At 35.8% G+C, this 16,295-nt stretch overlaps 1 protein-coding gene across 2 annotated transcripts; it reads right to left on the reverse strand.

Moving 5' to 3' along the window:
- Positions 1-2,338: 2,338 nt before the first annotated feature.
- LOC110107860 (ATP-dependent RNA helicase SUV3L, mitochondrial) lies at positions 2,339-15,849 on the reverse strand. Of its 2 annotated transcripts, none has more exons than XM_020838288.2 (3): positions 15,672-15,849; positions 13,539-15,640; positions 2,339-2,763 (listed from the first exon to the last, which is right to left on the reverse strand). In XM_020838288.2, the coding sequence occupies exons 1-3, from the start codon at positions 15,765-15,767 to the stop codon at positions 2,685-2,687; spliced, it is 2,277 nt and encodes a 758-aa protein (XP_020693947.1). In that variant the 5' UTR covers positions 15,768-15,849; the 3' UTR covers positions 2,339-2,684. The 2 variants fall into 2 exon arrangements, with proteins under 2 accessions (XP_020693947.1, XP_028552674.1); XM_028696841.1 differs by having other exon boundaries at positions 13,539-15,656; positions 15,688-15,848.
- Between the last annotated feature and the right edge of the window lie 446 nt (positions 15,850-16,295).

Here is a 16,295-nt window from a genome sequence, read left to right on the forward strand (position 1 = left end):
TATTTCCAAACAATAACATGCATCTTCTTAGAATTATCATTGCCATGGAAAAGAAAGGTTGAGCAAACTTTTCTAATGAATATTAGACAGAATTTAGGAATAATAATAACTCTAATCCAATATGCAATATAGTTAGAGATAGAAAATTTAAGATAATGCACTCTTCCTGCAAAAGAAAGAATTTTAGTTTTCAAACCTTAAAGTAAATCAATGACCTCATTGAGCAAAGGTTGAAAGTCCAAACCAATAAACCTTGACAAATCCTTTCCTTCTCGACAGTATCCTTAGAGAACATAGCTAGACCTTTGTCATGATTAACATAAAGACCCGAAAAATAATCCAAAATTTCCTATAACTTCTTCGCATTATTAACTGATGCTTTACCAAAAACAAAAACATCATCCACATAAAGTAAAAGTGAAATATGAATTCACCCACTTTTAAGCCCTTAAAATGAGATCCAATGAAACTGTTATCAATAAAGTTTGATAAAAGCGTCCATCACTATACAAAATAAGTAATGAGATAAGGGACAACTTTGATGAAGATCAAAGAAAAAATTAAATAGTACTTTCAATAAACCATTTAGAACAACAAAGAAAATTTTTTCCTCATTACAACCTTTAATCCAACTAATAAATTTTTCAGAAAAACCTTTTTGAGTCATTCTATTTAAAAGAAAATCTATATAAACAATATCAATTACTTTTTTAATATCCATCTTAGCACAAAAATATTTAACTTTGTCAAAGTTAAAATCCTTCAAAATTTCAGAAGCTAATAAAATATTATCAGCTAAAATTCTCATCTTCGTAAATCCAGTCTGACTTGGATGAATAATATAAGGCATAATAATTTGCATTATATTAGCTAAAATTTTAGCTATTATTTTATAAAAAATATTACATAAAAATAGTCCTAAAATCTGAAATTTGAAAAGCATGAGAACATTTTGGAATAAGAACAATAATTGTCATGTAGGACCAAAGATGTCCCAGCATTTTTAAAGAATTCAAAAATATAGCCATCCAGCCCAAGAGCAAAGGAGCCGAGAAAACAACCTTTTTAATTTCATCCATCGAGACAAGAAATATAAAACTAGAAATAGCCAGAATGGGAATAGAGTTATCCATCGGAATAACAATAACAATGTTAGAAGCTAAAGATGGCCTATGAGAGTTGAAAAATCTTCTAAAATGTTGAACAAAGTCATCTGAAATACCCTTAGAATCAAAAATCAAATCTCCTGAAGAAGAAATAGCTTTAATATTATTTATATTTTGTCTACTACGAATCTTAGAATAAAGAAAACTCAAATCATCTTCACCATTAGCTAGGCATCTAGCTTTCGATTTCTAAATAAGCCAAGAAGTCCATAAAAATTTATAATGAATCAAAAGAGTATTAACCTCTTTTAAATCAAAAGTTAGCTTAATAAACAACACATTATTTTGAATTTCTTGCAAAAACCTTTTTTGATCCATCTTTAAATCAGCTAATTTGCTAGAAATAAAATTAGAAGAAACCCACAACTCACTTTAATATAACTTTTAAGCTTATTCAAACAATTATAAAGATCGAAAATCGACTACTAGCAATAGGCAAAGCAAAAGCTTCACTAAGAAAATCTAAAAAAAAAATATGATTAGAACACCAATATAATTTTTAAAAATAAATTGAAATTCCAAATTAGCCATTTTAATATTAAAGAGAATCAGCCAGCTACCAAAACACCTTGGCTTATTCACATTATAGTAGAAAGCAGAAAATTCATCCAACTAAAACTTATTTATCAAAATTCTATCAAACTTAAGCTTCATTTGAGACAGCTTTTTTACTGCTTCCTGAAGCAGCTTTTTAGTATAAAAATTAAATTTTTTGTATTAAAATGCTACTTTCCAAGAAGCAGTTAAAAAATCATCCCAAACGAAGCCTGAATGTGAATTGGACAATCACTTTTTGATTGAACCAATATAAAAATACCCAACAAAAAAAGTCTTAAACCCCTATATTAAAAATGTGAGTATTAAAATCCCATAACTTATTATTAAAGAGGAAATTACCTCCAGATTTTTCATTGAAAAATCTACAACAATTGAAATCACCAAGCAGTACCCAAGGAGAAGAGTTATTAGTGAACAAATTAAGAATGTCTTTCCACAATGTCTGTCTATCAATCAGATTATTAGACGCATAAATGACAATGATATAAAGGGAGTAATTAGAACCCCATTTAAACAACCATAAATCAACTGATCAATTGAAAAAATAAGAGAAAAATAAATATGAGAAGCATTCCATTTAATCCAAATTCTCCCAGGATAAAAAAAAAATAAAGTTATTATAACTACCTTCATTATGAAAAATCCATTGGCTAGCAGATAACCAAGGATACTCTACTAAAGTCAAATTAATTTTAGATTCAAGAATGCAAATCAGATCAACACTAAGAATTCACAAAATCCTAACAAGAATTAACTTTAGATTTAATTATTTTTCACATTGGAGCATTAAAGCATTATACTCTAAATAAACACCAAAAGTGCTATCAACCATCAACCCAATGAAATCAAGCTCAGGGAGCAGAAAACCAACAAAAATAGCTACCAGAATGCCCAGCCAAGCCGAATCAGAAAACTCATGAAACCAGAGGCAGCAATGGAGGAAAATTGAGGCACAAATCATCAACCACATGGAACCAAAATATGTCCTAAATAAGGGTAATTCCATTGATGACCAAAGAGAGGTTTGTCCTTCATGATTCTGCAATATTTACAAGTTAGCAAACACATCAGCAGCAAGATTAGCCTCCCTATAGGTATAATTAAGCTTGAAATTTAAATGCAAGAAGCTTTATAATATTGCATTGAATAGCAAAAATGCCCCACGTACACTGAACATTGCCACACACAAAAAAAAAAATTTTGATGATAAGTTCTACCTCAATTTCAAAGAGAATGTTAGTTATGTTAGCAAATCTAAAATATTTCATGCCCAGAAGAGGCCCAAGCAGTTTAGCTTAAATGGAAAAATATGTCCTAAATATGACCAAAATGATGTTATCATTAATAAGGACAATAATGCCAACCCATACTTTTCTAGCTGTCACAAAACAAAAAGGGTGTTTGATAGATTCAGAGATAGGAGTGTCAATTCAGATTAATGAACTGTAGTTGGGTCTGAACTGAATTTGAACGACACAAAACTTATTGACCTGAACCCGAGCTATTTAAGGTTAGAATGTCTAACTTAAATACAACATAACATAAACTCGATTGACCAAAAACTGACACACTTGACCCATTTCTTCTATGGTTCATATAATTTTGCATCAACACAAACCAATTAACCTAAATAAGACAAGTTGATGCAAATAAGGGTTGTTGACTAATGAAAGAGATGATGCATTTCAGGCCCAAAAGTTTATGGGCTATTTTGGATTCTTTTAAAATCAATTTAAACTGAACCATCCCCAAATAGTGGGAAAAAGGCTTGATGTTGTTGTTGTTGTTGTTGATGATGAATTCAAACCTAATCAGATTAAACAAGTCAACATTAGACCCAAACACAACCCGTATAAAACTCAGGTCAAACCTAAATCCAATTTTTTCAATCAGTCTATGTTGCATTGTCATGCCGAACAATTTATTAAAATAGCTACTTAGAGGCATAATATAATTAGGAATAAGATGAAAGAATAATAATGCTCAACTGCATGGTGTTATTAACAAAAATGAAACTTTAAGAGTATGCCACAAAAAATATATATATATAAATAAGGAGAGCACCACTCCAAACATACTTAGAAATAAATACAATTTTAGTTTTTCTAAAGCTCCTCGAAGACATTTTAAAGGAAAAGGGATCTCTTTACCCTCTTCCAAAATATTATCATTAATTTGAGGATTAAAAGAAATTATCATAAAAAGCCTTCTATTCCACTTGCTGCCCAAGAAAATTTGATTAAAAGAAATATTTATATTAGGACCCCTATGTAAATAGCTAAAACAAAACGCCAATCCATCTATTGTACTAGAAAGCTTATTATCAGTACTCAATTCCAAGCAAATAAACTCCTAAGCTTCAAGTTTTAATAACCATTAAAATTTTGTTTCCATTTTTTATTTGGCAAACGTGGTTGGAAGGAAAACCCTGGCAGTCTTAACATTATAAAGTTTGGTAATATTTTTCAATCTTTTTTAGCAAGGGTTTAGGGTCAACATTGCTAGGAATAATGGAGCACAAGTCTATCAATCTTAATATTTTTTTGCCCCCCCTTACGAATAAGAGTAAACATATTATCAATCAGATCAATACAAAATAATATAAGGCCTAAGGGAGGATCATCACGGAGTCTATGAAGCTACAAGTTATGTTTATTGGCTACAATCACCCAAAGCTAAGGAATCCCATCCTAAAACCCAAATTAAGACTTTAGGGTGGCATTATGGCCAGTACGGACATTATGGGAATTATCCAAAGATTTAGAGATGGTCAAAATATCATCATAAGGTGAGAAGATCCTCATAACAAATATGATGAGCAACTAGAAGATCATGTTTCCTGGTAGAAAGTTTGACATTCTCAATTATAGGGAAATTAGAATTTTATCCAAAATCTATTCAGAAGAATTAATAATTTTTTTTTGTTGCTATGACCACCTTCAAGGTGGTTTATATCCCAAAATATTGGCTTTAACTAATCATTTGAAAGGTCAAAAATGGGTTTCCTATTTTCTTCCATTCCTTACCGAAAGTTAGCATGTTCTCTTGAGTCTGCATCGCATTAGAAATTTGTTGTCAATGATTAAGGTAAAATGTGAAGCAAGCTTCATTAGATTGACCAAAAAAATGAGAATGGGTACAATAATGATGGATGTGTTCAAATTTGACATCTTCTCAATACCTACTATTCAGATATCACATCCATAAGATATCATGATGTTTAGAGTTGTTCATCTCCATAAGGATATGGGCACATGAAAAATAAGAAGTAGAAACCGTGGCCAAATCCACCACGATTTACCCAAAAATTTAACAATGAAAAATAAAGTTCGTGATTACTAAATTAAAAACCTAGGGAGTAAGATCCATATCAGAATAATGGATGGTTAATGACTAAGATCAAGGATAAAGAATTTCTTCATCGCCCCCCAAATAAAATACACTCAATGGAAATAAGATTTAGGCATAATCGCCATCATTAACATGAAAAATGAAAATATGGGAGGATCCGACTCTCCCAAATCTCTAGATGTTGCTAGATTCCAAATCAGCGAAGAATAACTCAATTTAGAAAAATACTCGATACCCTAATCCTAGGAAAAAGTCCTACTTAAAGCATACAATCATAAAGGAAATCTCCAATCAGTCCCTCCTTTGAATTTTCTCTCCCAACCCTCATTAATTCCCTCTTAACTGTTGCCTGCTGAACCCCATGCAGAAGGCGGAATCACTTGGGAGGCGGAACTCCCCAGCCTCTCTTATACATGAGCTGGCCTCGTATGGACCGGCTGGACTGGTCCAAGGACTGGTTTAACAAAGCTAGAAGTCAATTGAATAAAAATATCATTCCAAGGAAAAAAAAAATACTTCCCACATTTCTTCTCGACTAGCCAATATAATCCAACTTTTGTTCACTTTTCATTTCCCACAACATGCGACTAAACAGTAAACAACACATAAATATTTGACAAAGAAGATAATACATCTTCAAAAGTGCCATTCTACTCACCCTTTAGTTATTCAATATAAAATAGTGATAAATGAGTTAGTTAAGAATGGAAAAAAGAGGCCTTCAGTATTATTGAAACAGAGATGCTAATCTAACTCGCTTCATTCCCAAAATATCTTCCTCAAGCTTCATACATATCGATGTTCAAGGAATAAGGCCGACATGCAAAATAATAAAGTTCAAATCAAAAAGATATAAATAAAGATACTTTATTGAACAATTATTACTCCTAGTCGTGAAATATTGTTCGCGGCTGACCTGAAAAGATAAGGGTCTACAAGAACCACGAAGTTCCAAAACTTGTTTGGAAAGGATTAGCATGTCACAAAAATATGATGAACCGCTTATAACTCTAGATACACGTCAACTGAATCCGATATACTTCAAAAGTACTCCGGCTTAAGCAATGTTAGCGTCACAGTGTGAGTTGTTGAAAATATTTCTGGGTAGATTGGTCCTGCCTTTTCCTATAATAAGTGCAAATAGAATTTTAGGATGTATCATCATTAGCCACTAGCAGAAAAAATAATAGTTTGATCATGGAAAAAAAAAAGTTGAGGTAACATAAACAAACCAATCATATGTACGAGTAGAAGTTTTTGTCATAGTTCTAAATATCTATGACAGATGATGTTTGCATAATCCCCAGAAACTTGCAGCTTGAAAAGATTAATTGTACATAAAAAAAAAGAAACAATTAATGGTTTTTCAGGAAATCTTGAATGTTCATGGCAGGATGGATTCTTCATTTGGTTAAATTATTAACGTTGATGAAAAGGAGTGAGGATATCACACTATTAAGCACATCTATCATAAGGCAATATAGATGGGAAATTTTTGTATATGTTATTCACCGTACAAAGATCCATATTTATAGAAGTACAGGAAAAGAAATTTATCAACATGGATGCTTTCCTGATATCACTTTCCCCTACTATATGTTATATGTCAACACTTACCCTTATATATATATATATATATATATAATATGAATAATAATAATAATAATAATAATAATTGGAAAATAGCATTGTAAGAAAAAGGATCAATCAACCTTAATACATATAATTGGTTCATGAAAAGTAGAATGACTAACAATTTATATAATGCAATTATCATAATATAGCGTCATGATTTTAAGCAAGGGGATAGCCAAAGTTTTCTAAAAGACTTTCACCCCACAATGTTTCACATATCGAATGAATCATAGTTTTGCATTCAACTTATGTAGTAGATCTAGCCACGACAATTTATTTTTTACTTTTCTAAGTGCCAAGTTAATCCCAATAAATACACAATGCCTTGAAAAGCACTTCATGTCTTCAACGAAGCAAGTAAAATGCGCATCAGAAAAGGCTTAGATATTCAAGTGCTCATTCTTAGTTCATAACAACTCTCTATAAAGAGATTTTTTGATATGCCTAAGAATAAGTAGAATAACCTCATAATGCTTTTGTTTGGGTTTTCCATATGGTAGCAGTCAAATAAATCAATTTGTCGACTAAACTTTGATGCTAAGATGGGTCATCCAATAGATCTTCATTGTACAGGAAATTTGAGCCTCCATAAGAGTATTAGGTGGCAATCAACCAGGAAAGACAATTTCTTCAGACAAACAGTTAGTGCAATTTCTTTAAAATGGTGATATCACTTTTCGCTATAGGCAAACTAAATTCCAAGAAACTTCAAAATGATTATGATCAAAATAACCAAGAAACATCGCAACAAGTAAAACAAGGGGGAGCAATGATGGCAAACTTGTGGAGGAGAAAATGCTATCGGAAGGGAAGACAGTTATAAAAACCAATATTGGATGCTGCTGCAAAAAGGTAAGGGAGACTAGTTTTGCCTGGTGCTGGAACAACATCAAGAGAAAACCAAAGTCCAAAATCTATCATATGGGGTCTTTACAAGGAGTTCCAATAAAATCAGATCAAACAGAATGACAGAGTTGCAAGCATCGAAGCCTTTTCTCATGAGTGAGGACTAGAGTCACTTGAGAAGATGTCAACAATTTGTCTTTGCATGACCAAGAAGAGAGATCAAATAGATCGAGGGATAACAAAAGAAGATTATTGACAGTGTTCATATATCAAGAGGTGGGCAAATATTTGTGGGCAATATACTGTCACAGACCAAATTTCAAGAGGATAGATGCTCTTTCCTGATATATCATTTTTATAGGCAATATACTGTCAGAGAATTAACACAAAAATAATTCTAAAACTCACAGAGATACAGTTATGAAAAGGATAATAATGATGTATTTTGTCAATAGAGGGGGTAAAGGGTCATCACATCACCAACCCTGGGTGATTCCATCTACTGTCATAATAGTCCATATGATGATAGGAATGAATGGAGACTGAGGATATGAATAAAAGTTATGCAAAAGTTTTTACACAAAATAGAGTTTCGCATGCAACACTAAATGAGAATGAATGGATAATAAGAATTCCAAGGACAGTCATAAATAGTTGGGATAAAGCTGATGATGATGATAAATTTTTTAATAGATTCTAGAATTTATGGAACATGGATAATAACAATCTAAATACACAATGAAACTCTCTGCAAGCATTGAAATTTTCACAGAGGTGGCAACTGCCATGTTATATCTTGTGCTCACTCTTGCTTCCTGTTCTTCTACTGAATATCAACATGTCGCAGGATTTTTCAAAAAAAAAAAAAATATGGACGTGAAAAAGAAAAAGGTTTGATGATTAGCTAATGTAAGGATTGGCAGATGTTGGATGTTGTGAGGCATCTAACTTCACCAAAAGATAGGAACCAAAATAAAATCAACCACTTGATACAAGTTGATTCCTCCTACTGATCACTTCAAGATAATTAAGCATCCAACACCTCACATATGGGAGGAAGAATTTTATTTTGCATACCTAAAATTATGTGGCACATAGAGGTGGGCTTATCACTCAAGCAAGAGCAATAGCACAAGATGGATCCATTATCACATCTAAAGCTCAAGCTAGGAAGAAATAATAAAGATTTATAAAGATTTACATCATTTTGTGTAGTGTTTATATATATTTTTATGTTTATTATGTCATAAGGTGTTGTGTTTGGGAGGAATAATTTTATTTTGAATACCTAAAATTATGTGGCACATAGAGGTGGGCTTATCACTCGAGAAAGAGCAAGAGCACATGATGGACCCATTATCACATCTAAAGCTCAAGCCAGGAATAAATAATGAAGATTTATAAAGATTTAAATCATTTTTTGTTGTGTTTATATATATTTTTATGTTATTATGTCATAAGGTGTTGTGTGGACTTCATGATAATGTATTTGCTTTTATAGTACTTAAGTGTTAAGTCAAAGTCATGATCTAGGCCTAGGGGCCAGCCATACTATTGGGCACATGTGACTTTGAAGTGGTTATAGGTGGTTACATGAGGAACAAGTCAGAGCAGGCAAAGGGGCCAGCCTCCCTCCACATATATTACACCCGTTGTTTGAATTTAAACGCCAAGAGATGTGCATCTGAAGTTGTGTGAGTTGTATTCCACTACTCAAATGAAAGAGCTTTTGGTTTAGCATGCTTTGGAGAGAACTTCCAAGGAGAATTGGTGGCTTGATGGCCGGCCAACTCAAGAAGAATGGGTAATCCTCTTGAACCCTCTACTTGGGTGAGTTGAGTTTTATTTTCTCTGCACTTTATTTATTGCATTGAAATTTTATGTAGTTTTGTTCTTGTGTTTGTAATCCATCATAAAAATATTAAAAATCCATTTTTCTCCCTCAAAATCGCAGGCAAAATCCCATTGCTAAGGCCAACCAGGTCCTTCTATTTTGTTGAACTAAATTCATTCTAGCAAAGCAATTAACCTTGAGCAACCCAAATCTTATAAAACTTCACCAAAATCTCCAGATCAGTAGCCTACATCCTCTACTTCAATAACCTTAAATTTATTTGGGGTTGTTATAATCAAATGTCTGGAGAACAAACCAGCACTAGTCAAGTTCTCTATTTGTTGTTCTTTTCCTATAACCAATTTCCAATCCGCTACAAAATCACAAAAAAAATCCATAAAAATTTTCAAGACCTCCAAATCACACTAGGGAGTGTCCTTGAACTATTCTAAGTGAATTTTTGAATTCCACTTGACCTATAGAAGATAACATATTGGAGGAGATGAGGAGTAAAACACGACAATAACAAAACAAGCAAGAAAGTAAAAGCAACGAAAAAGTAAAGGACACCAGGATTTAGTGTGACAAAATTCAAAATAGGGAAAAAACTACGGAGCCACACCACACCAAGATATCCACTATGAAAATTGAGAGAAATAAGTGCATATATCTCTTCTCTCTCACTCTCTCCTTGCTTCTCTTCTCGCATGCACCATTCTCATTCTTGCTCTAATTGAAAATACAAGAGAAAGCCAAGTAAAATAACTCCAAGGGACGCAACCCTTCAGAAAACGAGAAAGAAAAATGTCTTGTCCATCTCACAGTGCTATGGTCCCAGTTTGAAGCGCTACGACGCTCAAGCCTCTATCTTGAACTGTTGCGGTGGCATATCTAGGCTGTTGTGGTGCTCTGCTCTCTGTAGTTCTGCGCTAGGGCGCTCAGGAACAGAGCGTCGGGGCCCCCAGGTATGCAGCACCCGGACATTGTAAGGAAATAAATTTTGGATGCAAAGCACCCGAACACAAGCAGTAGGTAAACCCCCAACACCCCCAAATATACACAATAAGTTTTGAGGTCCGAGACAACATAATAATCATATTGATCAACACAATCAGATTCCACACATAACATAACTGATGAGGACATCAGAAATCTACGGCTACGATCGTGCCTATTTATTTTGATCTATTTTATGTATTTGATTTATTATTGTTCATTTTCCCTTTCTACCCTCACTTGAGGGCTTTGCTTATGTATGCCCTAGGGGCAATTGTGTCTCTGTTATTTTCCTTTCATGTACTTGGTTATTTAAAGCCACCCTCTTCCTTTGGAGAGGTTAATGAATAAATGATAAGAAAATTACTGCACATGTGTTCTTTGGAGAGTTGTGAGAGTTCTAGGAGAGAGCTTTGGAGAAATCCCTAGCGAGGGAAATCGAATCACCTACCAACCTTGGAGACGCCGGGTTCGTGGTTCTTCTTCCTTTACCTTTCTTTCGTTCTTTTTCCTTTCCCCTCCTCCTTCCCCCATCAAGCCACCAACATCCCCATTTAATCCCCAACCTCCTAGCCGTCGGATTCCTTAACCACAATCCATCTTGTCGCCGACCAACCCCCAACACCAAACCATTCAACCCACAAGCCCTATTCCAAACCGCCGGCCACCACTTTGCTTTCCCCTCCCTCATCAATTGCCATTACAACTTTCATAAATTAGCCCTACATATTTTAGGTAACTCATATAATTACAAATTCAAATCTATTTGAATTTGAAATTATTACCTAAAATACAAATCCTATTTTAGGAAAGTTTTCAAATCCCTTCCTATTCGAATTTTTAAATTAAATTAGGATGAGATATTTCTTCCCAAATTTAATTCCTTAAATCAGGAAGGCATTAAATGTTTCCATAAACTCTCCCTTGCCCCCTCATGCCGCTGGCCCCTTTCCCATATACTTTCCTTTTCTCTCCCAAAACTCCTCTAAGGAAAGAATTGGAAGCTTACCTAATTTAGATCCTCTTAAATTTGGAAAGTTTTCAAACTCCAAATTCAAATTTATTTGAATTTGAATCCTTTCCTAAATTAAGAAGGATTCAATTTGTGAACTTTCCTATTATCCCAAATCTGAATTTATTTAGAGGTTTCCCTTTAAATCTCTTTCCAAATTAATCACACCCATGATTGGAAAGAATTCAAATCCCCATTAAATTTCTCATGCATGGTCGGCCTTCCCCTTTTTCCTGCTATCATATTAATTTCCCCCTGAAATTAAATCCTCAATCATCCCGTAACTCTCCTCAGCCCTAGCTGTCTTCCCCAAGCCTTCCACCTCTTGGTTTTCTTCCTCTATTGGATTTTTGAGTGCTGTCCAGATTTCTGGGCAGAATCTGCACATAGCCTAGGAAATTCCAGATTTTCATCTTATTGTCCATGCCGTTACCAACTGCGGCACCCTGGGAGGTCTGAAATTGCCGTTCAAGAAGTCTCCAGCAGCCTATAACAGCTGCCCAAGGTTTATACAAGTGTTAGAGATTACTGTCCAGAATTTCCCAAGTGTCAAAGTTGCTGTCCAGCAGTCGTAACCATCTCCTATTGCTGTTCCGCTGGTTTTAAAATCAGATTGCTGTCCAAAGACATCAAGAAGAATCAAAGGTTGTTGTCTACTTCCTCTCAAGCACATAAACACCACACCGGGGCTTTGTTCAGCATATTTATTTGGGTGATCTCTCTTCCTATTCTTTAACGTTCTCAATCGTAGCTCTAATTGATTCATGAAAAATTGTGTTAAATCTTCCCGCTAAACCCTAGCATTTATTAGGAGTTGTGTGAGAGATCCTTCATAGCACTACTCTTATTGTTAGATTAGGGATTTCTTGTTGAAACTCATCTTGTATGCAACGTCAAGAGTAATTGATTATTTTGTGGCTTTTACTTTTCGCAAGTGACTTGGCCTAAGCTTTTGGTTACCGCTCTTTGTATTTTATTTCTTTGTCTAAGTCACCCTAAAGCTTTAGTTAAGTTGCTCTTAATCATCAAGCGTGCAACATCCATATTTAAATCGTATTTTCATATATGTTCTGCATCAATAACACTCAAATTTCAAATATTGGTCAATTATGGATAAAGGTGACCAACCTCACTTCCAAAACACAATAGTCCTATCAAATCATTCTCAATACTTACCAAATTCTTCAGAATTAAAGTAGAAATCATCACCCTCAAAACAACTACAAATTTACTGGATTTGGATTTTTTGAGAGGAAGGTCCATTGGGTAGAAGCTTGGATTTCCAATTCTAGATAGGTTTCAGGAAGTATGTTGGCCCACCATCAAAACTACATAAAGGCTGAGGCAACTTTCACATGTTTGGTTATCAGTCTGGCTAATCAATTGAACAAGGTATCGCCCAACATTATCTCCATTATTCTGTATATAAAAAACCATAGACATGAGTGTACATGGGAAGAAAAATAATAATCCAGTTGTAGTAAACACTGTGGTTTGAGAGGATAGCTTCCAAAACAGGTACAAAATTCACCATTTTTTTGTTCAAAGAACAAAGTCAACAAGACGTGCAAATAAGGTCATTGTATGCTGTGTGAACGATCAAGCCCAAAATGCTCTAAGAATATGTTCTATTCAGACGGTTTCTCAACGACACCCAAATGGATAATGCAAGCATTAGTTAAGAAAATCATGAAAATAAGGAAAAGTTTACACTCAGCAAAATCCTACGATAGATAACACGCAATAAGCAGAAAAAGCAACTATTTAGGCCTAGTTTTTTTTTTGGCATTTTTTTTTTCTTTTCTATTTAGAAACGGCGAAATTATTTTTTGGTCGCTGTTTGAATAGGACACTTATATAGAAATGCTTTACAGGGAACTTCATTTTTCTACTGATTTGAGAAGAAATTTGCTTCTCCGTTAGAAAACTTCATTCCCTTAACCGAAGTTTCTAAAACTACCTTTTAAAGGAGAGGAAGAACCCAACGAAGCCTTAGTGATTGGACTTATGCGAAAAGTTATACAAGGGAAGGAAAACCGATAGAAAACATATTTTTCATGCTTGAGTGAAATTAAAGTTCAATAAAAAAATAGGTCACGTTTAACAGTTATGAAAGTCCAGAAGTGGGGCAAGGACTCACTTAGTAAAGGCTTTAACAAGTGATCTAGGCCTCTCAAAAACAACTTTAGTAGTCGAATGTGGCTCCTCCTGGCCATCTTCTTCCTTCAATTTTTTGGATTTCCCTTGTGATCTTGATTCAGGCTTCCAACAAGCATTAGCAAGTGACTTACCAAGTAAATCAGCAATGCTAACAGCCATTGCCTCAGCCTTCTGCACATATGGAAAAGTCTCCTCCCTGAAGTGATGTGAAAGCCACAAATACATAGATAATACTTGATGCTTTGTCTCAAGATCCAAAAGCTCTGCATCATTCCTGGCAGAACACTTTGGTAGCCCCATTGCTATGCCAACAGGACGGTTTTGGCTATAGTGCTGTGCAAACCGCAACAAATGATACATTGCCTTAGGATCCCTGATATTCACTGGAGCAAAACAGAAATTATAACGTTCTTCGAGAGATAAATCCTGCACCTTCTCCAGCATGTTCGCAACTTTCTTCACATTCTCATGCTGGCATAAGAAGTACGATCCATCAAGGCGGCAGGTATCTCTAAACTTGTCCAGTAATTTACAGAAAGTAATATTAGCGAATTGCGCGGAGAACAACTCCACCTGCTCGAAAAATGGAAAGAGACCAACTTTGGTTACCTCTGCAAAAGGCTGCTTCAAGCACTCAATCAAATAATCCAAATCATCTAAAATGAAAGTGGTCACCAACCCATCTGGAAAACTGCTCCCTCTCCTTCCAGCTCGCCCAGCTATTTGCTTAACCTGTGAGGCAGGGACTGGCACCATCTTATCACCATTGTACTTTGATAGAGAATAGAAAACAACCCTTCTAATATTGAGATTCAACCCCATACCAACTGCATCACTTGCTACCAAAACATCATGCGCGCTATCCTGATCATTAAACAAGTTAGCCTGCTGCCGCCTGGTCTCTGGCGGTAATGCACCATAAATCACACAACACTTGTGCTTTGTAAACTTCTCAATCGCCAACTTCACCTCAAAAATCTCTCTCCTTGAGAATGCCACAATACAGTCTCCAGATTGGACGTTCTTCAACTCCCCTAAAAGGGTCTTTGCCTCAACAACCAATGGCTTAAATCGGGCATAATGATGCACATTGAGTTCATCCCCAGTTTCTTTACATATCTTCCTGACAATCTTCAAGACGCTGGGATCCCCACACAAATGAATCTCATCAGCTTTCAAACCAAGAAGCGCCCTGGTCCAGGCATACCCTCTCGTTTTGTCTGCCATCATTTGAATCTCATCAATCACAGCAACGTCATGGAGTTCATCAGTCGAGACCATTTCTATTGTACAAGCAACGTGGTTTGAAAAAGGAACGCTTTTCTTCTCCTGCCCTGTATGCAAACTACAATAAACTCCTAAAGCATTCACCTTGTCAAAGACTTCCACGGCAAGAAGACGAAGAGGACTGCAGTAGACTCCCTTGTTGGCCTCCATGAAACTTTGAAGAGCGTTGTATGTCTTGCCGCTGTTGGTTGGGCCGCAATGGTAAACGATTTTGCGCTTCATGGCGCGGGCGAAGGGAAACCAAGTGTGAGGTTCGGTCATGTCAGCGGATTCCATAAGGGATTTGTAGCTGCGGAGCTCGTCGGGGAATTCTTCGAGGCAGTAGTCAATGAAGATGGGGAGGAGGAAACGGTCAGCTTCGGGGGAGGGGCCGAGTGAGGAAAGGTGGTGGAAGACGCGGGGAGGGCAGCGGTCGAGGAAAAAGTAGCGAAAGCGGCGGGCGGCGGAGGGGAAGAAGGAAGAGGGAATGTACGCCGCGAGGACCTGATCAGATACCCAGGGAGACTTGGCAAAAGAGCGAAAAATTTTGACAAGGGAGTCCCATTGAACGCGGCTGAGCTTCTCGGAGGAGTCCTCTGCGCGGAGCTCACGGTAGACGTCTGATGGATTCAGGTTATAGGGAGCAGCTTCGGGGTTCTGGTTCAACTCAGGCTTGGATTCCGATGAGGACGAGGAGAAGGAGCAGATTGTGTAGAAACAGAGGGACTGGTAGCCAAACACTGAACTTAATCTGAATCGGGAAAAGAGAAAAGAGGACGAAAGGGGGTAGAAGCCAAGCCCTAACGGGGGCACGGGGTGCGGCTGTGGCGGGGGGGGGGGGGGGGGGGTGCGGCTGTGGCGGGCGAACGAGGAGATGAGCTGGGAGGAAAATAGGTCTGAGCTTTGAAATAGAATTGCGACCTCGGGCAAGAGAGGAGGCCATTGGAGCTATATGTTAGAGCTTTGGGATTAAAAAGATGGCGAGCGAGAGAACAAGTGAGCAGTTCATTGCTGAGGGTATAGAGGAAGACAGACCAGGAGAACGGGTTAAGTCAATTCTTTTCCTATTTCATTTTAGTTTTTTTTTTTTTTTTAGCAATTGAGAGTATGTGCTCAAATTAAATTTAAAAATACAAATAAAATTACAAATCTTGTAATGTGTATGACCAAAAGAAAATTCATCTTATTCATTTGTTAAAGATAATGCAGTAAGACAACCATTTTAACACATGAAATGCATGCATATATAAAAAAGAGTTTGGACAAGCCTAAATTTGAATTTAAAGTTTTGTTTGTGATGACTTTTTACTGTTTTATGAAGCAATAAGAATGTCGTCCCAAACAAAACCTAAATGTGAACAATACAAATCATATGTTCTAATTTTGATTATGATGCTCAACACCACTAAGCCTACCAATTGCTTTCATGTCATCAAATCGTCATCCTTGCTCACCGTCAAATGTCGCTCTC

This window comes from Dendrobium catenatum, unplaced genomic scaffold, assembly GCF_001605985.2.
Source record: "Dendrobium catenatum unplaced genomic scaffold, ASM160598v2 fragScaff_scaffold_847, whole genome shotgun sequence".
Classification (NCBI taxonomy): domain Eukaryota; kingdom Viridiplantae; phylum Streptophyta; class Magnoliopsida; order Asparagales; family Orchidaceae; genus Dendrobium; species Dendrobium catenatum.